We start from the raw sequence: 25,695 nt of genomic DNA, 5'->3' as shown, positions 1-25,695 counted from the left end.
TCCTATTGTGTGGTAAAATACCGAATTCGGGTGTGCATGCACATCTGTGCATGCACATCTGTGCAATGTGACACACAGACATGCCCTTAGGGCATGTATGTGTGCCAAATGTGCCAAATGTCACACAAGCCTGTACTTGGGGTGCTAGAGGGTGTCAAAGTGACACCCCCTGCACCCTTGCAGGATTCGGTATTTACCGATTCGGTAAATACCGAATTGGTATTGCCCATTGATTCCTATGGGCTTCTTACAGATTCGGTATTCCTGAATTCGGAATTACCTAAATCTGCCCCCTTCCCATTTACAGACTCTTAAATACCGAATCGGTAAAATTCGGTATGTAAGAGTCTGTAAATGGGAATTACCTACATCTAGGCCATAGTGAGCAAAAAAGCTGCACTCACATTTTCAACCTTGCCCTCCTTCTATATCAGTGCAGTGGTCATGCACTCACTGCTCTGTTATGTGTCCAGGTACCTCATGGCAGGGGATACATAACAGAGTATTGGACATGCAAGCTTCTTGGTATAAATGTAGGCCACAAATGCAATCCCGGTTGGCCTCTAAACTGCACACATGGTCCATTATTGAACTGAGCTCTTCTGAGTTGGAAAGGCTGCCATGAATTCGAAACTGACAAAATTACCTATGCAAATATACAGTCACAGCCTCATCACTCAAGGAAGTACTAAGGGCATCTGCCTCTCTTCCTTCTCAGGAAATGTAAGGAAAGCTCATTATGATAAACCACATTTGGCATATGCAGCTTCTTTACAGAAAACAAGCCCAGGCTTTTAAAATAGCAACAATGTACATACAAATTCATATATTGATGTCACCCCCTCAGTGTTGAAGGACATATATGCATGTATATATAAGGTATTTCTATAGGACAACCCTAACCAGAATGGGCCTGAGACAAATCAAGAAATTGCATCTGACTTGAGAGGGACATCTGGCATCAAAGTAAGGTACTGCAGCCTTCTAAAGACAAAGGATTGGTTCAGACTCAGAAAGGGTGTCTAGCACTTGATATATTACAGCTTTGTAAAAGAATGATCAGGCTGTTGTAGCTGACTCAAGAGGAACATTCAGTCACAGTTGCCAGTACTGCAGGTTTTGCAAGTCTTGCCTGCCTCATGTTGTCCCAATTAAACTTCTTTTCTCACATGCATCAGTAGTGTTCAGCCCTAGCCTGTGCTCACTATAAACAACTCTGAGTATGATGCCAGACAGGTGTATCTCAGTTTAAACAAGCTACTTGAAATTACCTGTGACTGCTGGTGCCTATGTATACATAAGGGTTTCTTCCCAGTGTTCTAGGGCTATCAAGAAAGTTATTCAAGTTACAATAGTGACTCATCATCTTTAACCAGTGTTGGCATATTCATTTAACCCATAGAAAACAATCACAAATCATTAGTATGGCAACATTGTAAATGCATTTTATTTTAATTTTGAGTACTGCGATTTTGTGAACGAATTTGTACTCTCATTTGAGAGAGACATCTAGTAACCACTAGAGGGGCTACAGTCCTTAGGGAAGTCTTCAAGTTGATTCTCACCCGAGAGGGACATACAGTATTGGCTTCATATATTGCACTATGTGAAAGGCCTGACCCATTGACTTTACCAATGCTTTTTTAGGGTAAAGTGCAGAATGTGCATAAGCATCGCAGCCATATCCAACATCTGCTTTTGCAGAAAACCTAAAGTGCGTTTCTCAATCTTCTTTCCATTAGAAAAGCTTCTCCAGCTGAGCCACATCTGCTGCTCCTCAGAAAGCCATGGACACCGGGAAGTGGGTCACCCTACTGGCTGGTGTGCTTTTCCTTGGGGCCTTTTCCCCTGCAGATGCCTGCAAATGTGTAGAAAATAATCTACAGCGCTCCTATTGCACTTCAGACGTTGGTAAGTATCTATATTGATCCATTTTTCATGATATCGTTTTTTGCTTTGACAAACCAAGGGGAAGCAGCCATTTTCAATAAATGACAGGACGCCTGACCACTGACAGCGGTTGTGGGTAGACATGGGGTAGACTGGTTTCCCCCTTTAAATTTGGGAACAAAAGGCTGAGGTCTGTTTATCTAGTCTTTGCAAGACCAGGGAGGATGGTTATTTACCAGATACTGAAAGAAAGATGAATAGATGAACTGTATGTATGTATAATTTGTTTTCTTTCGAACCTTCCCTTCGGTACACAGACATAATTTCGACCTCAAAAATATCGAGATACAAAAATATCGAGTTAAAAATAGACTAGACAAAATATCGACCAGACATAATATCGACTACAAAAATATCGATTACTATCGATATTTATAGCCAAAATATCGAATCAAGAATATAGACTAGACATATTATCGACTAGATAGAATATAGACAACAAAAATATCTAAAATTAGGTAAGTGTTTTATAATTTGTAATAATTGTGTAATATAAATCTGTAGTGGGTTGTGGGTTTATAGGGGAATAGGGTGGGAAGTAATTTAAATATAATTAAATAAATATGTAATATAATAGTAATTGTTAATTAATTAATAATTGTTAATTAATTAAAATATAATTGGTAATTAATAATAATTGAATAATTGATAAATCATTATTTTTTACTATATTATTTTTTGTAGTGGGTTGTGGGTTTATAGGGGAATAGGGTGGGAAGTAATTTAATTTTAATTAATTAAATATGTAAATTAATAATAATTGTTAATTAATTATTATTTGGTAAATAATTAAAATATAATTGGTAATTAATTATAAATATTTAAATAATAAATAAATAATAATTAGTAAATTAATTTCTGTAGTGGGTTGTGAGTTTATAGGGGGATAGGGTGGGAAGTAATTTAATAATAACTAATTAAATATGTTAATTAATTAAATTTGTTAATTAATTAATAATTGACCATTAAATAAAATTTACTTAGTAAATAAAAGTAATTGGTATTGGAAATTAAATTTAATTGGTAATAATATTTCTAATATTTATATTTATTTATGTTTTTTTTCCTTTTGCTACTGTTGCACTTACTGGAGTTGGAATAGTAATTTTAACCCCCACGCTATCCAAAGCTTTCCCTACTGTTGCACCCACTGGAGTTGGAATAGTAATTTTAACCCGTACGCTATCCAACGCTTTCCCTACTGTTGCACCCACTGGAGTGGGAATAGTAATTTTTACCCCTACGCTATCCAGCGCTTTCCCTACTGTTGCACCCACTGGAGTGGGAATAGTAATTTTAACCCCTACGCAATCCAGCGCTTTCCCTACTGTTGCACCCACTGGAGTTGGAATAGTAATTTTAACCCGTACGCTATCCAACGCTTTCCCTACTGTTGCACCCACTGGAGTGGGAATAGTAATTTTAACCCCTACGCTATCCAGCGCTTTACCTACTGTTGCACCCACTGGAGTGGGAATAGTAATTTTAACCCCTACGCTATCCAGCGCTTTCCCTACTGTTGCACCCACTGGAGTTGGAATAGTAATTTTAACCCGTACGCTATCCAACGCTTTCCCTACTGTTGCACCCACTGGAGTGGGAATAGTAATTTTAACCCCTACGCTATCCAGCGCTTTCCCTACTTTTGCACCCACTGGAGTTGGAATAGTAATTTTAACCCGTACGCTATCCAACGCTTTCCCTACTGTTGCACCCACTGGAGTGGGAATAGTAATTTTAACCCCTACGCTATCCAGCGCTTTCCCTACTGTTGCACCCACTGGAGTGGGAATAGTAATTTTAACCCCTACGCTATCCAACCCTTTCCCTACTGTTGCACCCACTGAGTGGGAATAGTAATTTTAACCCCTACGCTATCCAGCGCTTCCCCTACTGTTGCACCCACTGGAGTGGGAATAGTAAATTTTACCTCTACGCTATCCAACACTTTTGCTACTGTTGAACTCACTATAGTTGTAACAATAAATTTTAACCATTTTCTATGCTACGCTAAAAATTTTATATTTGTTTATTTAATAATATGTTTTCATATATATATATATATATATATGTATTATTTTTGGTGATATAATTTTTTTAATTTAGATTAATTATTTATTAATATAACATGTATTTAATAATTATTTCTAAGTTTATATTAAATATATTTATTAATATATTAGTTTTAACTTAATTTTAAGACATTTTGACAGTCTATATTTATGTAAGTCGATATTTTGGAGTCGATATTTTGGTACTTACCTGTTTGAAGATAGGCAGTCGATATTTTGTCCCTCGATATTTTAGACTCGATATTTTTGTATCTCGATTTTTTTTAGGTCGATATTATGTCAGTGATCCCTTCCCTTCAGCTGCAAAACCTTGGCCTACAAACAACCATGTGCTTCAAAACTTAAAGTCCAGCAAAAAGAAATCTGACAATAGGTCCAAAATTCTTAATTGTTTAGTGGAGTTGTAAATCCTCTCATTAGACAATACAGGATAGTTTGTCTATTTTTTACTAATATCATAGAATGGAGCAGATTTTACTTAATGTTTGCGCTATGGAAGCAGGGGTATAGCTATCAATAGTGCAGCAGGTGCAGAAGCATCAGGCCCATAAGTCAGAGAGGGCTACAGCACCGGTATTGATATGGACGAGCACCTGCTCAAATTAAGCACTAGGCCTGTTGCAGTCCAACTCTTGCTAATTTTTACTACGAATCCAGGGGATGGGAGTTCCAGTCTCCTTCATTGCACTAGAATCTATGCTAGACCACTGTTGCAGCTGTTCGGTTCTAATAATAGCATTTAGTGAAATTATGGGTGTGCAAAGTTGCGAGTTTCCCACCTGTAATTTAGGATTTTTTCAGAGTTCAATCTTTGCAACTTCTGAAGCTCGGAAAGCCTTTTTTTCTCAAAAAAGGTTGCTTTCGCTTCAGTGGCTCTTTTGTGAAGTGGCCTTTAAGTGCAGTTGCACCTCCCTGCTGTGTCTTTCCCTCAAATTTAAAAATCGAGGCCTCCTAATTTTCCCCAGCACTGTGCCCCACTGCAGACTCGCCCACACAATCCTGCACCGCACATTAAATGCTGAAGCAAACCTCTTTACTATTGCTGCTCAGGACATTTCTTCACTTTGCTTTAGCAACTCATCCTAAGTCAGAAGCCTTATCCTGATCTGCAAAGTTTCCAACATCGCTGGCAAACTAAGGGGCAAATTTACAAGCCCCTTGCGCCTCTTTTGCACCGCCGTTGCGTCACTTTTGTGACGCAGCGGCAGCGCAAAAGATGCGCCATGGTGTGGGCTATTTACAACGTGATGCATCTGGGTGATGCGTCACGTTGTAAAGCCCTGCGCCTTAAGGAGGCGTAACGGTGCAGGGGGGGGCGTTCCTGCGCAGGAACGCCTCCTAAAAGTGGCTGAGTGAAATCTACACTTTTAGGCCAATACTACGTCAAAACCCTGTGCCTGCTTGAAGCAGGCGTAAGGCTTGACGCAGCATTAGTAGAATGGGCCCCCCAGCAGCATTGTTGGAGCTGCTTCGCGCATGCGACACAACTCCAGCAATGCAACGCCTCACGGCACAGATGCGCGACGCATCTGTGCCGTTTTTGCCCCATTGTGAGCCGCATTTTAAATGCGGCGCATCATGGGTGGCGGAGGCATGGCGGACAATTACTGGCGCATCCCTGCTAATTTGCGGGGATGCGCCAGTAATTGTAAATATGCCCCTAAATGCTTTACACATCCCTAAGTAGGCTGCATTCGCCAAGTTAGGAAGACACTAACATTAGGAGGGATTATAATTGTTTGAGGCAATATTGTGGACATGCTTTTGAAGATGACCATCATTTTGTGCCTCTTCACGATATATAGTTTTCAACCATCACCTAAAGAAACCGGTCCAGACTGCCTAGTCCAAATTTTAAAAGCCTTCTTGTAGGCCAATTTCCACAGAGTTAACAGACTGTCAGGGTGGAACGATTTTCTGTTTTAGTTTTTGGTCTGGCTATCATTTCTTGGTTACAAAAAAACCTGGAAGAATTGACTTTAAGTGATATTAAACACTCAGGGGATGTTCTTTTTCTAAAACCCTGGTAGATTCCTCTTAGGGACTTGCGGACAGATTCATCATACTAAAATCGGCTCGCAAAGGGCCAGATTGTGAGAATCTGGCCCTTTGCGAGCGCAATTTTTGCATTTGGGATTCATCATCCCAAATGCAAAAATCGCTATACTAGAAATCGCTATATTGCGAAGAATCGCATTTAAGGAATCTCAATTAGATATTCTTTAAATGCTATTCATGAACCTTTTTGAAATTGCGAATTCGCAATATGGGGCCGCTATTTACTGCGAAGTGTAACTTAGTGGTAAATAGCGAAAACTTAGAAAAATGCACTTTTTGGACACCCCTGGCACCCTTGAAATCGCTACCTTATTTGCGATTAGCAATTTGCTAATCGCAAATAAGGAAGCAGTAGAAATTGCAAATAATATTGCGATTTCTACATGAATCCCGTTTTGCGAGTCTTTAATAGTGATTCCTTAATAATCGCTATGAAGGACTCGCAAAACATGACAATGATGAATCTGGGGGTTGGTTTCAAGTTTGCTTGTCAATGGTCCCAGATTCTGATAATCATTTTCCATGAACAGTGGTCATGGAAAACCTGCATTTCCCAGGTAGTGGAGTTTAAGAGATGTGACAGGTTTCTAGGAGGAGATGAACTGGTTTAGGAAGAAGGGGAGAATGACTTGCAACTCTTACACTTGATGAGTCTAAGGTCACTCATCGATGTAGTCAAACTAGGTGGTTACCTACGACTTGACTTGAAATTTACTATGGTCACCAAATTCAAGGAAAAATATAGTTATGAAAGTTAAAATGAAATAAAGCTTTAAAAATGAAAGAAGGCAATATCCTTCGCAAATTGATAAAAGTTAACAAAGCAGTTCCAGCTCAAGCCTTGCGGCTTGAGCTTTCTCTAGTTAGTTCCTACGCCAGAACCATCTCTAACATCATAAGATGGGCTTATAACCATCTACATGCTGAACAGGGATCCTTACGGTATATATTAAAATTGGAGAGCTTTGGTAATGAATCCCTGCAATATACTTTTAAACAGAATTTAAATACTGCACTTTACTTCTCAAACTGCACTTTAGCACTTTTGAAATCCTGGACACCTGCTCACTTGAGGCTTTTTTTAAAACACTTGACCCAGAGAATAAGTTACGGTTTCAAAGTTAAACATTGCTCTCAACTAAAACATTATGAACAGTATGCAGAATCAATACCATATCTAATTCAGCAAAGTTATACTCATTTTACCTTAGTGCACAGGGTCCGGCGCTGTATTATTTTATTACGGCTAGGGATTTTACCATCAAAAGCTTTTACATCGAAATGGAACACCTGTGAAAGTACCACCAGCACTTGTGATTGGTGGGCCTGATTCACAGAACTAACTTAAGACAAAATTCTAAACTTACTACTTTTGGTATTCACAGAAGTTAGGATTTTGTCTTAAGTCTGTCTTAAATCTGTCTTAAGTCTGTTTTAAGACAAACTTAAGACAAAATCCTAACTTCTGTGAATACCAAAAGTAGTACGTTTAGGATTTTGTCTTAAGTTAGTTTTGTGAATCGGGCCCTATGTAAAGGAGGAGTGCAGGACCCACCACACGTAATGTTTGAATGTCCAAATCCTACACTGTTCGAGGCCAGATATTGGCATATAAACCCTATTTGTATCAGACATAATGGGCCCAATTCACAGAACTAACTTAAGACAAAATCCTAAACGTACTACTTTTGGTATTCACAAAAGTTAGGATTTTGTCTTAAGTTTGTCTTAGGACAGACTTAAGACAGACTTAACTTAGGATTTTGTCTTAAGTCTGTCTTAAGTCTGTCTTAAGACAAACGTAAGACAAAATCCTAACTCATGTAAATACCAAAAGTAGTAAGTTTAGGATTTTGTCTTAAGTTAGTTCTGTGAATCGGGCTCACCATGATCACAGTACAAGGCCGTATATTGCGGTTTAAATGACTTGCATGATGAATTTGTTTGTTATAACCTGTTTACATTTTTTAAGAGTTTTTAAAAACTGTTTTAGTGTGGTCATATTATCCTCGTTTTAACAGAATGTATTTTTTATAACTTATTGTCATCAGTTGAGTACTAAATCAAATTAAATAAATTGAATTTACTTGAAACTTACTATGGGCACTAACTTCAAGGAAAAATACATTTATAAAAGGTAAAATGAAATAAACCTGGAGGGATGAGTGCATGGCTTCCAATGGGACTTGTTGCCTTCCGTTACTCTATGGCCACAAATTTTATGGATGGATTCCTACGCCTGGAGCATCCTCTTTTCCTGCTTGGTCAGAGATCAGAGAGAGAAGCAGGAAGTGATGAGTTTCCCAGATCAAGAGGGAGGAAAGATACATGATATTTCCCTGATGAAGTGAGTGGAGTGATGGTGGTGATGTCTGTGGTCCATCTTCAAGCTTCAGGAAGTGCGACAAAATCATTGCAATAAGTGGATGGCAATATATTGAGAAGCTATAATCTGAACAGGTTTCAACAGAAGAGCATAAAGTTGGGTGTTCAAACTAAGGTTGCTAGGGAGAGAGATGCAGAATGGGCTTGTGGCCACTGATAATGACCGGTGTTGAGTACGGCAGCTTTGGAATCGAATAAGTTTGAGGAGATTATCCACTCTTACTAGACCTTGTTTGCTTCATTTGCAACCATACAGTAAAGCATCAACTTGGTCATCATGCCTGAAAATTATTACCATTTAATAGTGTGAACCGTCTTACTGAGACCAGAAACATTGTTTCCATAACTTCCTTCCAGAATGGAGCAATCCTCAACAAAGTCAAGAGATGAGACCCAGAGAACAAGATTTGCTGGACCATAAATGCATTTCATTATTTAAAATGTCAATAATCAACATATTTTTTAAACTCACAATAACAATAGTTTTTTAAATATTACAACCCAAAAGATTTTTTTGTTTAACTTTATTAAATATTAATCAAATATTATAATGTCGGTAAGGATGTTTTGTCAACTTGAGTAAAAGATGGTATTTATCATTTAAATTATTTTATTTTAAATAATTAGTTATTTAATGAATACACAATGTGATGAGTTATTGTGCTGTAACTATTCTTTGAATTAGTTACTTATTTAAAATGAAACACATTTTAGCTTACATTACTATATTTTGAATGTGCTTATGGTTTAATACAATTTAAAAAAAATCCTATACTTCATCAGAAGGAGATCTCCACCCTGGTGCAGTTGCATAGCAAGGGGGACGACCTCCTTCCAGCCCTTACCTGCAATCTCCCCCCCTGTTGTTTAGTGTGGCCTTCGAGGGGGGAGCAAGAAGCTAAGAAAACTGCCAGCACCATGCGGCCGCTGCGGGGTGGCAAACGCAGGGACCGCCCGGGCGGTCTAAGGGCTAGCTGCGCCACTGCCCTGGTGGTTAAGCCTCGTCCCACTTGTGAAACGTTACTAGTAGCCATTTTCACTTGTAAATTCTGTCTTCTATGTTGCCACCATGGAATTGAGGGGGTGAAGACATAGAAATGCGCATTCAGTAGTAAATCTGATCTTGGAAAAGATCACTTGGAAAAGTGTGTGGACTTACACCTTGATGCTGTAGTAGATTTATATGTGAGTAAACGTACACATGTAAGTTCACATTTGTGAATCCGTCCCCACAGCACATAGCTCACCTGCATGGAGCGGAGCACCCTGAATCTACGTCGAGCAACATTAAAGGGCAAGAAGTTCGCTGCTGCGCAATAAAGCAGAAAAAAGTTTTTCGCAACACCATATTCAATATTGTTTATCTGCTGCTTTTATCGACCAGGCCACGTTCTGCAACCGCTACACAATTACACTCAAAAATAGAGACACAAAGCTAGATGCCTCTCTGTTCACTAGCCTCTTGGGTGTGTCTGTGCTTAAAATTAATAACCATTTTCTTTGGTATTGTCATTTGGTTCTAATTGTCTGCCTTCTTTCTGACAGTCCTCAAACTCAAGTTCCAGAAAGCCACCACGCAGGACGGGATGAAGGGCTACGAAGTTAAAGTGATCGAGGTAATTTCAAGGGAGGCATCAAAATGCATTGTCAGAAGGGCTTTGCTTAGGAGATTTTAAAAACTAAAGCAAAGTTGACATCTCAGGTCATGCACCTGTTAACAGAGTCAACGGGATTTAGAGGCCATGATGTTGCTGCCCACCCCCTCACCCTGAAAGATGCCGTGTTCTACCAATAGGAAGTCTCACCGACGTCCTGCTCCCTTGTTAAAGGCCCAGAAGGAGTGGGCCTTTAATAACCAGTATAGCCCGCTACTGTGGGCTATAAGTCTATATTGTAGACTTAGAAATAGGACCCCCCTGCTTGACTGGGTCAAGTGTGGAAAGGAATGGTGACTTCTTAAAGAGCAACTTTCCATATTTCACTGTGTCAGACGTTTTAATGTCATTAACAGTACTTTCATAAAGCATTGACAAAGTCAGCAGTTCTGATTTAACTTAGTTGTGAATTCTTTCTGGTAAACACTGCAATGAAAGTTGTAACTACCCTGCCTAATGAATATATTTCAATGTGTTTTATATAACTAGATAGTTTGTGATGTTTTACAGTGGCAGCAGCACAGATGGGAGCTGAGCAGTTATTAACCTACATGGATATTTAGGTCAGGACTAGCATAAAGTATTGCTGTTTTATAAACTTTTAAGGGAGCTAGCAACAATGCAGCAATGCAACAAAGATTAATTTTCATGAATGCCCTCTGCAACAGTTATGCAGGGGGGGTATTTCTGCTAAGGCAGAGGACCACCCCTCCACTGCTCTAAGTGCAGAGCAAAGTTAAAAAAAATGATAATAACAGAACATTATTATCATTTTATTTTTAATCTGCCTTTAAGCTCCAGGTTATGGTGGGTGGGGCAGGCTGGGCTTGTGACGAGTGGTGGCTGCACCATATGTGCGCATGATGGTTTTATCGGCCGTCTTGGGCCGGTCACACCGTCATTCGCACTTTGCATGTTCTCCATCTGCTATATTGTACTGCCTGGATAGAGAACATGCCCAACCTTCCAGTCCCTCTCTGAGCACCCAACCAAGACCAGTCACAACGCTGTTGTAAGGCAGCATCGTAATTGGCAAGGGGTATCTGGGAGCCTGGATGCTTCCAGGAGGTAGGATACTGCACTGACGGAGGGGTGGTGGCATTGGCGACCCACATGTACGTCTTTTTTTTATTTTTTTCTTATGGATAACTGAGGTTATGTAACACATACAGAGTGAAATATGTAGCGACAGTTTCACTGTACCGAAAACTCAATTTTCAGTTTCGTATAGGCACTCTACCACTCAGGTCGTTTACAACAGGCCGAAGGGCGAAGGAGGTAGCACTTGTCCTATATGTGACCACCTGCAGGAAAGTGAAGCACATGTTATGTGTGCTTGCCCAGGCTACTTATCTCCCCAGCACAATTGGTTGGCACCGAGATGTGGATCATTAGGTGTACGGGACTGTCAGGATGCCCTCCATATCCTTAGATCAGACGCTTCCATGCCAATGGTTATCTCTATTGCAAAATGTTAGGGTGCAGTGTGGGTGCTATGCAAATCATGATATTTACGTCGGATGGTATTCTTGATAATGATACTCTGGCACGCCATCAGTTTAGATATGAGGACACCATGAATGCATCCCCATTTTTTGGGGAACAATTTCATTGTGTACATTTGATGTCAGAATTTCATCTAGTGAAAAAACAACACTGGGTGTGGGCTCCCCACAGTAAGGACAAGCCTCAATATTACTAAGCAACTACACAGCGAGCCAATACTGCAACAGCTATTTGAAGAAGAACTGGGTCACAACGCACTAAGAATTAAACTAAGTACGAGTAAGGACAGTTTATGTCAGAATGAATCACATTTATTATTTTTCAATATTTGTAATAATTCGTTGGTTCAAGATTCACCATTTAGTTCAGAACAATTTGTCACACGGACGATACACAACACAATTTTCATAAAAATGACATTTTACATAAATAATACACATTAGTGGAAAAACAGCATTGAAGTAATCTGTCCTTACTCGTACTTAGTTTAATTCTTAGTGCGTTGTGACCCAGTTCTTCTTCAAATAGCTGTTGCAGTATTGACTCGCTGTGTAGTTGCTTAGAATTTCATCTAGAGCATTTCCCCCTACTAGAGTGGGTCTTCCCATTGCGGGAAATCTGGTCTGGTGGAAAAACCTCAGCTTTATTTATGAGGACCTCTAAATTTGGAGAATTTTCCTCCATCGCGTTGACCGGGGATTGGTTGGTAGAATTCCCTCTCAATAACTGTAAATCAGGGTCTAACTACCCAATGTAGAGGGAACATTAGACGAATTAGTAGTGGTGCTTCCAAGTCATGGGGAACGATTAGCAAACCTGGACAGTAAATGTTAGCTATCTATTTTAAATGACAGGCATCCTCCTTTTTAATAAGTTTTTTAAAAGCCCATTGGCTGCAGCATGAGTTTCCTGCAGTAATACTGGGCGGATCTATTACACTCGCATCACCGCTGGCTACATCTACAGGCCAAAGAGGTGGGGAGGTGATCAGTGCTCAACCAATGGCAGCAGGTTGTTCTTCTGTATTAACTTCATACTCTCAGGTAGGGTCTACTTATAGGGACCTAAAAAACCTGGAAAAGATTGGTAATGTAGGGTGCACAGGGAGGGTAAAGGGATTTCTGAATAAGGGAAATAAACATTTACTTTTTTTGATATGTGAGGAAAAGGGCTGATTGGATGAAGAAGACATGTTTATTTACTGTTAAAGTCAAATGATTAATGATTCATTGCTAATTAAAAATCCTCCACCATTTATAGTCTCAACCACATATAGCATTGTTGATCAGTCCTCTGTGGTCTACAACACATTACCTTTTTTCTCAAGGAATCTTCACTTGTTAACCTTGCCTCCATGACCCCAGTAAAAGAGGGGGACTTGGAATGCCCACAGAAGACTGCAGCTTAGATTTCAAGAGGTGACCATTTGATGACTGCTCATGATGGTCCACATTATTATTCATGTCTTCTGCTAGGTACTGAAGGGCAATGTGAAAAAGGAGTTAGTGAAGTTCATCACCATAATGGCTGGGACCGATTGTGAATACTCTCTTTCTCCCACCGACTTCAACAAGGATTACATTATCACAGGTAAGCCCCCTCTGGGGGTGATTGTGGAGAAGACAGCCTTATGCAGTTCAGTTGGGGGATATTGGGTATTGGTTTTTCGAGATTTTCTTTGGAATTTCCCACGTTCTCAGATGCGACAAGAACAATTTAGAACATGGGACAGACCTGTCATAACGCACTTCTGCTTGGCACATAGAGCTATTGAGAAACTTTGGGGCATATTTACAATGGACTGGCAGAGCGTGGCATCAAGCACAAAATTCTAACGCCATGCTTTGCCATTCTGAAAAAGCAGGGATGAGCCATATTGACAAAGATACGGCACATCCCTTCATTCTCCCTAGCACTGGTGCTAAATTTAGTAGCCTAGCACTAATGCAGGTACCCTTGCACCAAAGTGTAAGGGTGCCTGCATTGAGTGAATGATTGTTTATGTGCAGGAAGATTTCCCTTTCTGCCCATAAACAATCCCAAATGGAAATTCGAAACTTCGATGTGTGCTGCATTGTGCAGCACACAAATAAAGTTGCAAATCATCATTTTTTGTCAAAGATTGCTTATGTGCAGGAAGGGGTCCCTTCCTGCACATAAACAATCATTCATGGCTTTTTGCTATGCACCACACATAGAGACAGCAAAATTGAGGAGAAATAAAGCATTTCTCTACGTTTCGCCATATTAATATCAGGTTTTCCCTGGTCTTAAGTTTGGCGCTGCCTCCTATTTAGGCCACCCTTGTAAATAGGGGGGCAGTGTCAAAATCAATAGGTGTTGCAGCCGAACGCCCACCCCAACACCCATTGTCCACCCCTTTCACGCTGAGTATAGCATGAAAGGGTGCCTTATTTACAAGGCGAAGTTAATCCACCATATGTGGCATAACAATGCCTCGTATATTAGGCAGAGCCCCTATCGCCACAGGAACATCGTGAAAAGTTATGTTCCTGTGGCAATAGAAGCTTGGAAATATGCCTTGTTGTTGCTAGTTAAAGAGTTATGAACTGAGGCAAGAAGTCTTCTGAGATTGACCATGACTTGTGATCTTCACCCAGCATTGCTGATAGACTGCAATGCTGTTTTGATTTATAGAATCCTCCTGCATAAGTGCTAAGAATCACTAGATCTTGGACTCAGAAGGTGTTTTTTTTTAATGTGGACTTATTTTTAACTGCTCTCCATTACTTACCCATAAACAAAGACCTAATATATTTAGAAGACATAGCTATAACTGTTTACTAAAAATTCATGATTATGATTACTGTGAAAAATGTGCCGTGTTGCGGCCTATTTACAAAATGACGCATCAAGGCAGATGCGTCGCTTCGTAAATCCCTGGGCTACATTATAACTTTGTCAGGTATAATGAATTGTGTCCACCACAATTGTTGACCAGCGAGTAAAAGACATTTAGAAGTTGCCACCATGATTCTAGCTCCCCATTAGTTCATAATGCAGGAAGAGTCTTTGCTTCCCATATAGTGGTGGATCCCAGTGCTAACCAGTCTAATTAATGTACTATGACATCTCTATGGAGTGTTTCTTAATCTAACTAATTCCACCTTTAATCTAATATGTTTTGTAGAAATTGATGGTCCTTGTGATGGAGCGCTGTAGTCGGAGAGGCTATGGTAACAAACACTAATGGAAGTTGTTGCTTTCTCCACTGTCCATGAGCAGGTTCCTACAACAATGGTAAAGTCTCAGTGGGCAAATGTAGCTACAGTAACCGCTGGGATAATCTGTCACATCAGGAGAAGAAGGGCGCCGAGGGGGCCTACAAGAAAGGATGTTCTTGTGCCGTAAGTATGCCTGAGAAGTTGGGTCCTGTTTGTGCTGCTAAATAAGTGGGAAAAGAAAAGACATTCGGGGAGAGGGCCACTAGTGGACACAACACGGAGAGGAATTGGAAAATGGATTTACACCCTCTTGTGAGTGCAAATGTACAAATTTCTGAAATTCACAAAGGTTTCCTAGATTCCTAGAGTACTAGAAGCCTAGAACAGTTGCAGGTTTCCAAGCTTACTCCAGGAAAACTTTCAGAATGCCTACGTTTTTGTATGTGTAGGGCTTTCCATGTGCCTCATAATTTATAGTGCACAGTTGTGCATGAGGAAATGCTGTCACACGTGTGTAATTGCACCATTTTTGCTATTATTTTCACGAAGGGGAATATATCTTTCCCTACGGAGAAACCCTTATCCCTTGGATCTGCCAATTTTGAGGATGCTCTCTTTCCTATTTCCACCTCGAAAAGGGATTTTCTTCTTCCTTGACAGACGTAAATCTGTTTTTTCAGGGTAGTTGTACATTAGAGATACAGTTGTAACTACCAACAAACTAAATTGTGAGGGTTATCCTAAAGACTCCAGGCAATCACCACCCACGATTTCCCACTCCTCCACCCTACAGTAGAATTTGCTCCTGCACTTTCATAGGGTGATAGTGTGTGTACACGGTGTAATATTACATATGGTGGAAAGCGGTTTCCGAGTGCAAGATATCCTCTGTGAAACCATCCTGTGGGCTCATGTAAATTCATATTGTAGACTCAAATGTATGTATGTATCGCATACTTTTATAGCGCAAACTGTCACCCAGAGGGTATCCTGGCGCTTTGACTCTACCTAACTTTTGCGCAGTCACAGAGGATTACACCACCCTGGGAAAGAGGTAGGACTTCAGCCCTTTTTTAAAGGAGGGAAGTTTCATTCAGCTGCTTATTCATAGGTGTGCGCTTCTGACACCCTTCTGTAGTCTCCATATGTATTTGTCCATTACAACATTGCAGCCCAGCGTAGTATTAACAAGAAGGATGCGATTCCCAGTGCAAGGCTAGACATGGTCCAAGATGCAGAGCCTGAAAGCATCATTTCATTACACAGCGCCTTACAACTCACCTGGGTTCATTTTAAAGAATGGGGAACTGGATTGACATTGAGTGTACGTCAGTTGTGCGTCCCTTCCTTTGTATATCTTGTAATTGAACCCACTGAACTTCAACACAACACAACACAGTACTTACTGTCTTTCACATTCGGAAAGTGAACAAAATACTTTGTTCATTTCTTATGTAACACATAAACAATTATTGTGAAATCCTTCTGTGTCATGTTTGCAATGCTGCAAATATTTTTGCAACATCCCCTGTAAGTCCCTTTCGCAATTCGTGGTTGCATCAGTTGCCCTCCCTCCTCTGACTCGTCGCCCTGCTATCAACCCTACCAGTCAGACCTGCTTGCAAACCCTGAAGATAACACCCCCGCTCTTGTGTCCTAATGGGAAACACCCATTACAACGCAGTCATTACAATGCACTACCTTTACAACGCAGCTGTTACAACGCAATTGCCTTTACCTTGCATGCCATTACAAGGCATGCCAGTACAACGCATGTCACTACAACGCATACCATTACAACGCATACCTTTACAACACATGCCTTTACAATGCATTATAAGGTAAGTAATGGGGATTGTTTAGTTTTAGGGTGGGTATGGGTTTTGGGGTACATGGGGATAGTATTTTCACCCCTACACTATCCAACGCTTTCCCTACTGTTGCACTCACTGGAGTGGGAATAGTAATTTTTACCCCCACACTATCCAACACTTACCTCACTGTTGCCCCAAAAGTATTATCCGTTGTAATGGTATGCGTTGTAATGGTATGCGTTGTAATGGTAGTTTCTAAAAATGCCTTGTGAAACATGCGTTGTGATGGAAGTTGCAGCGTAAAAACCGCGTTATAAAGGCATGCTTTGTAATTGTTTACATTGTAACGTCATATATTCGTCCTAATACCTATTCCGTTCAGCCCTACCAGTCTCCTCCTTCTCTCAAGCCTTACTAATCATTCAGTGATCTCATTCTGTGCCAGTCTCTCCTTGCTCGCATTCCCTTGTCACTCCCTGCTCCATGTCCTAATGGTCACTCCCTGCTCTCATTCCCTTACAGTCACTCTGTGCTTCATGCCCTTATAGTCACTCCCTTCTCTAATGCCCTTCCTGTCCCTCCCTGCTCTCATGTTCTATTAGTCACTCCCTGCTCTCCTTCCTTAGAGTCTCTCCCTGGTCTTATGCCCTCATAGTCAAGCCGTACTCTCATTTCCTCCCTCCCTCATGCGCCTCCTGTCACCCCCTGCTGTCATGCCCTACCAGTCTCCTCCTTCACTCATGCCTTACTAATCACTCCCTTCTCTCATTCCCTTGCTGTCACTCTGTGCTGTCATGCCCTTTTCGTCACTCACTTGCCTACTGCCCTTCCTATCACTCCCTGCTCTAATGTTCGACCAGTCTTTCCCTGTTCTCATGCTCTTACATTCATTCACTCCTTGGTCTCATGCCATCATAGTCACGCCATACTCTTATGCCCTCCCTGCTCTCATGCCCTTCCTGTCACTCTCCGCTCTTATGCTATGCCAGTCACTCCCTTCTCTCATGGCCTTATATTCACTCTCTGCTCTCATGCTCTGCCAGTCACTCCCTTATCTCATGGCCTTATATTCACTCTCTGCTCTCATGCTCTACCAGTCACTCCCTTCTCTCATGGCCTTATATTCACTCTCTGCTCTCATGCTCTGCCAGTCACTCCCTTCTCTCATGGCCTTATATTCACTCTCTGCTCTCATGCTCTACCAGTCACTCCCTTCTCTCATGGCCTTATATTCACTCTCTGCTCTCATGCTCTGCCAGTCACTCCCTTCTCTCATGGCCTTATATTCACTCTCCACTCTCATGCCCTCAGTGATCCAATCCCTACCAGTCATGTCATACCAGCCACCATAGTAGCATCACAAAACTTGACAGGGTCCCTCTGCAAAGTACATGGAGGGGACCCCCCAGCACTCAGTCAGGAGCTCTCAGACCATGGGCCCTTCGCTGCGCGCAGTACCGGAGGGGACCCCTGGAGCCCCCCTGCACCGCAGGGGCTGTTGTTACACCACTGAGTCACCTGCTTCCTCTGCTGAACCCGCCATAAGGGTAGTTAAGAACAAACCAGGGCCTGTGTTGCCAAAAGAGCACACTTTCCCTGTTTGCGCCACTGCGCACCTTTAAACTTGCGTCGGCTGCGAACAGGGAAAGTGCGCATTATTAGAGAGAATGCGCCCCACTTGGGGCGGCATATTCTAGTAAAATGGGAAACAACCTTTACAATGCAACTTTTACCACGCAGTACCTTTACGACGCAACTTTTACAACGCAAACCATTACAACGCATTGCGCTGGGGGGCGCTCTAGGATAGGGAATAGGTTAATTTACTGTCCAACACCTTCCCTACTATCCACGGGGACTGGAGTTGGAATAGTAAATTAAACTATTCACTATCCAGCGCCCCAAAGCACTATGCGTTGTAATGGTATGCATTGTAAAACTCGCGTTGTAAAAGCATGCGATGTAAAAGCATGCGTTGTAATGTCGTACATCCTAGTAAAATACAGAGCAGCTGATTGAAAGCTGCTCAGTGTCTCACAGTGCAGGTTCAAGGGGGGTCAGAGACCACTCTGCTGGCAGGATGTCTGGGGAGGGGTCCATGCGACCCCCTTTTACCCTTCAAGAGGGTTGCCTTTAGGGGACGCATTCACAGTGTGGCACCTTTTGTTGTGGTGCACTGTCAGTGTGCCTCCTGAGGGCATGTTTGACTCTGCGCTCATGTCAGTAATAGGCCACGGGTGCAGGGACTAGGTTATTCTGTCATTTACATGGGTCCAGGCCCAATGCAAATGAGGGAACTCCCTCTTGCAATAGACCAGGCGCTACATGTGCGCCATATCGTTATTACAGAAGGGCCCGCACAAGCAACTTCAGCCCTTTTTGTAATACCAAAGTGCCAAGGGGGTGCACAAAGAGGGCACAAATGCCCGGTTCGCCCTTGGGGCACTTTCTGTACTATACTCCCTGATCACAAGACATCACAAGACCTAATAAAGGTGGAAGTCCTGGGGCACTCTTTCCTCCTATTCCAAGCCCCACTATCAGCCTGACTAATTACCAGTAATCTTCATTACTCTAACAGGTAGATGCATCAAGCATTTTTGCGAGCGCAAACGGTGCGAATCGTAAAATTCGGCCGTTTGCGCCCGCAAAAATGGCATTTGAGAGGCATCAAGGGTTCATGCACTCACAATTTAAGAATTCTCAAATAAATGTGAGTTCTCAAATTGCGATTGCATTTAAGGAATCTCAATTTGCGATTCCTTAAATGCAATGCATGAACCATTCAAGATTGCGAATTCGCAATATGGGGTCGCTATTTACCGCAAATTCAAACTACGTGGTAAATAGCAAAAACTTGAAATAGGCACTTTAGTGCATTTTTCTAAGTTGTATATTACACACACACACATGTCCTTGGGACATGTGTGGGCGCAACACCAGTGAACATTACCATTTCAGGGGTGCAACAGGGTGTCCTAAGGACACCCTGGCACCCCTGAAATTGCGGCACATTTGCGATTCTCTAATTGCTAATCGCAAATAAGGAATGACTCCCCATTCCTTCCAATGGGCCTTTAGGAATGAATGGGAAAGCCATTCCTTATTTGCGATTAGCAATTAGTGAATCGCAAATAAGGAATCAGTAGGAATCGCAAATTACATTGCGATTCCTACATGCATCCCGTTTTGTGAGTCTTTAATAGCGAATCTTTAAAATTCGCTATTAAGGACTCGCAAAGCATAACTTTGATGCATCTGGGGGTAAGTCTTTTATCCACCCCTGATTCTATAGGGACCCACTTTCATAGATTAAGGACAGTTATGCAGGGAAATTCAGAAGGTGGCAATTGTTATGATCTTGTCCCCTGGGCGCCACTGAATATCCTCTCTGGAGGTCATCAAAGTAACATCAAAATCAAAGAACTTAGCACAATATGATGTGTCTGTGCAATCTGGTACCAGTTTGCTGTGGCCTCATAATTGTTTTGTGCTGTGTTATGAGCTGTGCATGAGTTTGGATTGGTGTCAGATGTTATGCCTTCTGAAAAGAGATATGCTGTAAGGTGAACCTTAGGTTCAGTTCATCATAAGATGCCTTCTGAATCTGGCACAGGATCCCCCCTCGAAAGCACTGACATCTTTCAGACCCTGATCTATGGTTACAGAAAGCTCATAAATAAACAAATAACCAATAATGTCTGACCTCACCAGAACAGAAGTAGTCAGAGAAGCTGGATGTCTTGGGTCGTGCTACTAACCAGACCCTTTATGCTTCTAGTATGATAGTCACCATTGAATGCTCCAGCCTGGTCTTGTGTGGAAAAACAGTGTTTACAACGCATGTGATTACAATGCGGTCATTACAATGACTGTGTTGTTGCAACGCAAGCCATTACATTGTAAGTTGTTTATACGACTTGCTGTAGGGGGCACGCTAAAACAAGGAAGAGTATAATTTACTATTCCGACACCTTCCCACTGTTGCACATTCTGGAGTTGGAATAGTAAGTTATACTATTCCTAAGTCCAGCGCGCCCCCTACAGTAAGTCGTAGAAATGACTTGTGATGTAATGGTTTGCTTTGTAACAATGCAGCCGTTGTAACAACCGCGTTGTAATCACATGCATTGTAGCGCATGCAATGTAACATCGCATATTCTCTTGTGTGGAGTTTCATTCCACAATCCCAAGATTCTTTCTAGAGTTACCCGATAAGTCATCGTTTTTACCTAGGTGCAAATTGTAAACTCAAAAACACTCTAGCACACATAACATTTGCCCTGGAGAGCAGGTCTTAGAACAGCTGATTAAAACCTATGCACAAACAGATGGGGTTAATGTGCACAAACAAGTTAGGATGTGCTGTCCCTACTTGTGCTGCGATGGGGAGCACATTAGTGAAACATGGAGAGGCTGATTAACCGCATCGCCGCTAGTGGTTTTACCGCTGTTTGCGGCGGTTTTTTAAAAAAAACGCATTACATGACGAGCTGAGCTCGTCATGAGCATGCGAGCGGCACAACTCATGAGCGCAGAAGGGGTTAAAGTAGGTGGTCTGCCTTACACAATTAAGATGGCGTCCGGGCTGCATTTTCAAGGGGGGCAGAAATCCCCCTGCAGGTTGGTGCTGTGACTGATTGAACCTGTCCGCAGTGGGCATGTCTGAGAGGGTCAATGGGACTCCCTTCTTCCCTCTAGAGGTGTGCCCTGCGGGGGACACCGACTGTGTGGGATATCTGTGTGGTGCACAGTCAATGAGCCTCCCGACAGTCACTTTGCCTCACCCCCACATCCATCTGACCCCAGTCCCTTGACCAACTGGGAATTCCCTTACTCTACGTTGTGCATCCATAATATGACATGGGCGCAGAAGCAAAGTGTTTTTCCTTATTTGCATGGGGCCACAACACCATGCAAATGAGGGAACGCCCTCTTGAGATAGCACTGCTGCTCTGTGCGCGCTGGCACTATCTGTACTACAGAAGGGGCCCACATGCATCTGTGGCCCCTTCTGCAATGCAACGGTGCCCTGTGGGTGCACAAAAAAAAAATAGCCCCATGCCCAGAGCTTTGCAGAGGCAATGGCCACCAGGTAAAACCTTTGAGGCAGTTCACACACACACGCACAAACATGCAGGCACACACTCATCCACACACTCACATGCACAAACACACACAAACGCATATGTGCACACACACACACGTTTTTAATATATGTTCCCTCCCAAAGGCACACACTCACTACAATGCGAGTAAAAAGCATTTTTGTCTATTTTGCCACTTGCAGACTGTGACTGGTCTAAAAAATGGATCAAGATGATTTTAGAGGCATACTTCACCCTCGCTTACCTGTGTGATTCCTTGAGCTGTAACAGTTGTTTCAGAGAAATTAGCAGAATGTATTTTCAGCGGAAAACGTTATATATATATTTTTTTTAAAGCCATTGTTTCGGGGCACACCTTCTGAAGTCTACTGATTCATGAGATAATCGGAACTTTAAATAGCTTCATTTTGGATAACTGTGCTCCATTTTTCTACATTTCCAGAGCTCACTAAACAATTACTGTCTTTAGTTTTAATGATAGAAAAGTGATTAAATGATCCTAATGACCCATCACTTTTATTTAACAATTCGCTAAACACTCTAAACAAAATAATATTTTCCATAAATCAATTTTCATCCTACATTTCATGAAAGTTTCTGCATCACTTTACCAAAATGTACATTTGAAAACATTAACCTCTCTGGAATTTATTTTCGTACCTTCATTGTATTTTGTTTTAATTTTCTTTTTCAGATCGAATCATGCTCTGCTCAGCCTTGTCCAACGAAGCAGAAGACATGCACAATAGACGAATATAACGGTGGTGAGGCTAAAAAACAGCTGAAGAAACAGCGCTGTGTCCCCGTCAACCCCACCACCTGCAAGTGGGAGGACATTTATTAGGACTGGTGTACCAGCCAAGGGGCCTCACTATTCAAGAACCAGGCGATGGATGACCACTGCTTGGAAGACGAACAGTACCCTAACTTTTAAGAACAGCCTGTAGGAGAGGGGCAGTTAATGCCCCTGAAATACACAGGATTATGCCTCTGTTCTTTGCAGAATCTTCCACTGTATCTGATCTCTTCTGTATTTGTGCACACTTCTTAGCCACAATTTACTGTATCTGTATCCTCACTTGTTGGCAATGTATCTTTTTGGTGTGCACAACATTTTGGTGCTTTGATTGCACGTTATAAATACCCACAATAAAACAAAAAATAAAATATTTCTTATGGGTGTCAGAATCACTCAGTTTAGTCCCTCAGTGTGAGAGGTTTGTCTGCCACCATGTCTTTGTTATGCATTTGCCAAATGACGGTACTGCAACATCTGGTTCACCTCTGGCAGCCAGTGGCTCATTGATCCCCCTGAGTCCTTTCTCGTCCTGAGGAAGGCCCTTCTAAATTCTAAATTAGAGTGTCAATCCACATAAACACACTCTTCACTCACATAACTTTATATCTGTCTTGAAAGTATTGAAATTCATGCATATACACCAAATGCACCAGTGCTGCCTTTTGTTTTGCCTTGAAGTATATACAAGTGTAATAACACACTTTTATGTCTACTACAAAAATGGGAAGACAAATATGTCCAAAATGTGTGTGCTTAGTTTGAAACCTGAAATGGTTGTAATACTTTTCATTTGTAGAAATTACTTTAAGCGGCAGGGTGCCGCTATCTAACGTATCTATGACCTTGACATGAACCTCAGTGTCATTGGGAAGTCTACCTTTTATACATAATCCAGTCCCATAGATTTATTGTGGTGTCTTTCTGTTTTGGCTTCAATCTAAGGCACTGCTACCTATGCTTTTGGTAAAGATATTAAAATATCATAGGCGCTGTTATAAATGGGGTTTCTGGTTGGCTTGAGTATGAACCTGAGCCAGGCAGAACCCACTACTGTAATCAGGGCAAGAAAGTACACACTAAAGATAACCTGTGCTCACCCCCGGTAGCTTGGCACAGAGCAGTCAGGCTTATCACTAGAAGCAATGTGTAAAGCATTAGTGTAGCACACTCACACCCGTAACACAATGAATCCACCGCAAAAAAACTCTACACAGGCTTAGATAAAGTATATAGTATACTGTGCACATAAACATAGACCAAAATGGCATAATCATGAAAACTGTAAATATTATGCCAACTCTGAAGTAATACTGGTTATACTGACAGAGCGAGGCTGAAAACAATATACATTAGGACAAAGGGCCTTATTTAGATGTCTGACTCCGTTGCGAATGCTGAAGGTCGTAAACAACCTTTTCTGTATGGGAGCTTATGCTGCAAATGGAAACCGGTACAAAAGGGGGGTGGTGACGGACGGAGCATCCGAACCAATCAAACACTCACACCCAGTCAAAACATCTGGGTTGAATCCATCACCGTTTTTTAGCCCACTCTGCCACTCCAGTTCAGACATGGCTATATGCAAATCAGTCTGACCATGTGCCTCATGGGAACAGTCCAGCCCGAACTGCCAAGCCATGCCTTCCCTGGCTTGGAAACAAGCTTCCGAGGACCGGTTTCTGGCATTACAGCCGTCTTCAGCCCGGCTTGCTTGAATCCAGTGGCAAAGTGAGCAAGGGACTCACGTCTGAGCATACCCTGCCACACTTATGGGGGCCAAAAGCGGTACAAAAGGGGGTGGTGATGGACGGAGCATCCGAACCAATCAAACACTCACACCCAGTCAAAAGATCTGGGTTGAATCCATCACCGTTCTTTAGCCCACTCTGCCACCCCAGTTCAGACATGGCTATATGTAAATCAGTCTGACCCTGTGCCTCATGGGAACAGTCCAGCCCGAACGGCCAAGCCATGCCTTCCCTGGACCGGAAACAAGCTTCCAAAGCCTGGCTTGCTTGAATCCAGTGGCAAAGTTCACTGATCGCTACCCCATATTTATCACCCAGCTCACTGCTATCCCTATTATGCACTGATAGCTACCTCATATATTTTGCCCATTCTTGTAAACTACACACTTCCACTTTGACTACTGGATTACACCAATGCTACCTCCTACATTCTGGTTATTTTTGGATAATCACTAGTGTCTCTTGGCCTCCATTTAAGGGGCCCATACCCGCCCTACAGCCATCCCAACATGGATCTCATTGGCAAGCACACATATAGAATAAATTACCCATCCACACTCACCAAAAAAGCCGCTAAACGTTTTAAACACAACTTCCTGAGGTCCCACCGTGAAACACCCTTTGTCGACACCTACTTCTCACCAGTCAATGGATCCCTGAACATCGATATCATCTTCCACACCTCACGTAGAGCACAATGGAGAAAAGCGTTCCTCACCCTACTCACCGTCTCCACCACCAGGAAAACGGCTCATGGCCTAACTCTCTCCATCACTCCATCCCAACTCTTCTCTGGCAGAACCACCATTACTATCTACAATAACGGGATTATCCTAATTCAATCCACAGACAAGAACCTGGAAACTACTAGACAACCTTTTCCCCAAGTTCAAAGAGCACCTTTCAAAGCCCAGGACCTCCACCCATATCTCCTCCTGCACTATCACTCCTGACATCTCAGCCCTCACCCACAACCCCTCTAACCTAGCTCAATATCAGAACGACACACACCCCACCTCTACCCCCAACACCTTAGGCGATCACCTACCTACAGCTACCACCACACACCCCTCAATAACAGTCACAAATCTCTCCCCCTCACACAATAATGGCCCCCCTAACCTCAACACTTGGACCCCCAAACATACCACTCCCACCACTCTCTCCCCTGACACCACAGCTCCCACCCACAATACCGCTAACCCAGATCAGCACCAGTACGACACGCATAATGACAATTCCCACCCTCTGTCCCTCCCTTCTCTCAGTCCCCACTATCACCCGCTAATTAACGATACAGAGCACACCACATCTATTACTATAACTCCCCCTCCCCACGACAGGACTATCTCCAACACAATCTCCCCCCCTCCCCCCACTCTCAGCCCTCACTACCCCTCAGGCTCCCCCATCAC

General features: G+C 42.2%; 1 protein-coding gene across 1 annotated transcript; it reads left to right on the top strand.

Moving 5' to 3' along the window:
• Nucleotides 1-1,746: 1,746 nt before the first annotated feature.
• Nucleotides 1,747-22,904, top strand: LOC144785894 (metalloproteinase inhibitor 3-like). The gene is made up of 5 exons (XM_078664764.1): nucleotides 1,747-1,911; nucleotides 10,011-10,081; nucleotides 13,102-13,216; nucleotides 14,873-14,994; nucleotides 22,428-22,904. The coding sequence occupies exons 1-5, from the start codon at nucleotides 1,788-1,790 to the stop codon at nucleotides 22,575-22,577; spliced, it is 582 nt and encodes a 193-aa protein (XP_078520890.1). The 5' UTR covers nucleotides 1,747-1,787; the 3' UTR covers nucleotides 22,578-22,904.
• The last annotated feature ends 2,791 nt before the right edge of the window (nucleotides 22,905-25,695 follow it).

This window comes from Lissotriton helveticus, chromosome 10 (genome assembly GCF_964261635.1).
Source record: "Lissotriton helveticus chromosome 10, aLisHel1.1, whole genome shotgun sequence".
In the NCBI taxonomy this organism is placed as follows: domain Eukaryota; kingdom Metazoa; phylum Chordata; class Amphibia; order Caudata; family Salamandridae; genus Lissotriton; species Lissotriton helveticus.
This window is presented reverse-complemented; position numbering and strand designations above follow the sequence as displayed.

Coding starts and splice junctions, on each gene's coding strand:
- LOC144785894 (XM_078664764.1), top strand. CDS start 1,788: ATGGACACCGGGAAGTGGGTCACCCTACTGGCTGGTGTGCTTTTCCTT. Junction 1,912..10,010: donor CTATTGCACTTCAGACGTTG/GTAAGTATCTAT, acceptor TCTTTCTGACAG/TCCTCAAACTCAAGTTCCAG. Junction 10,082..13,101: donor ACGAAGTTAAAGTGATCGAG/GTAATTTCAAGG, acceptor GTCTTCTGCTAG/GTACTGAAGGGCAATGTGAA.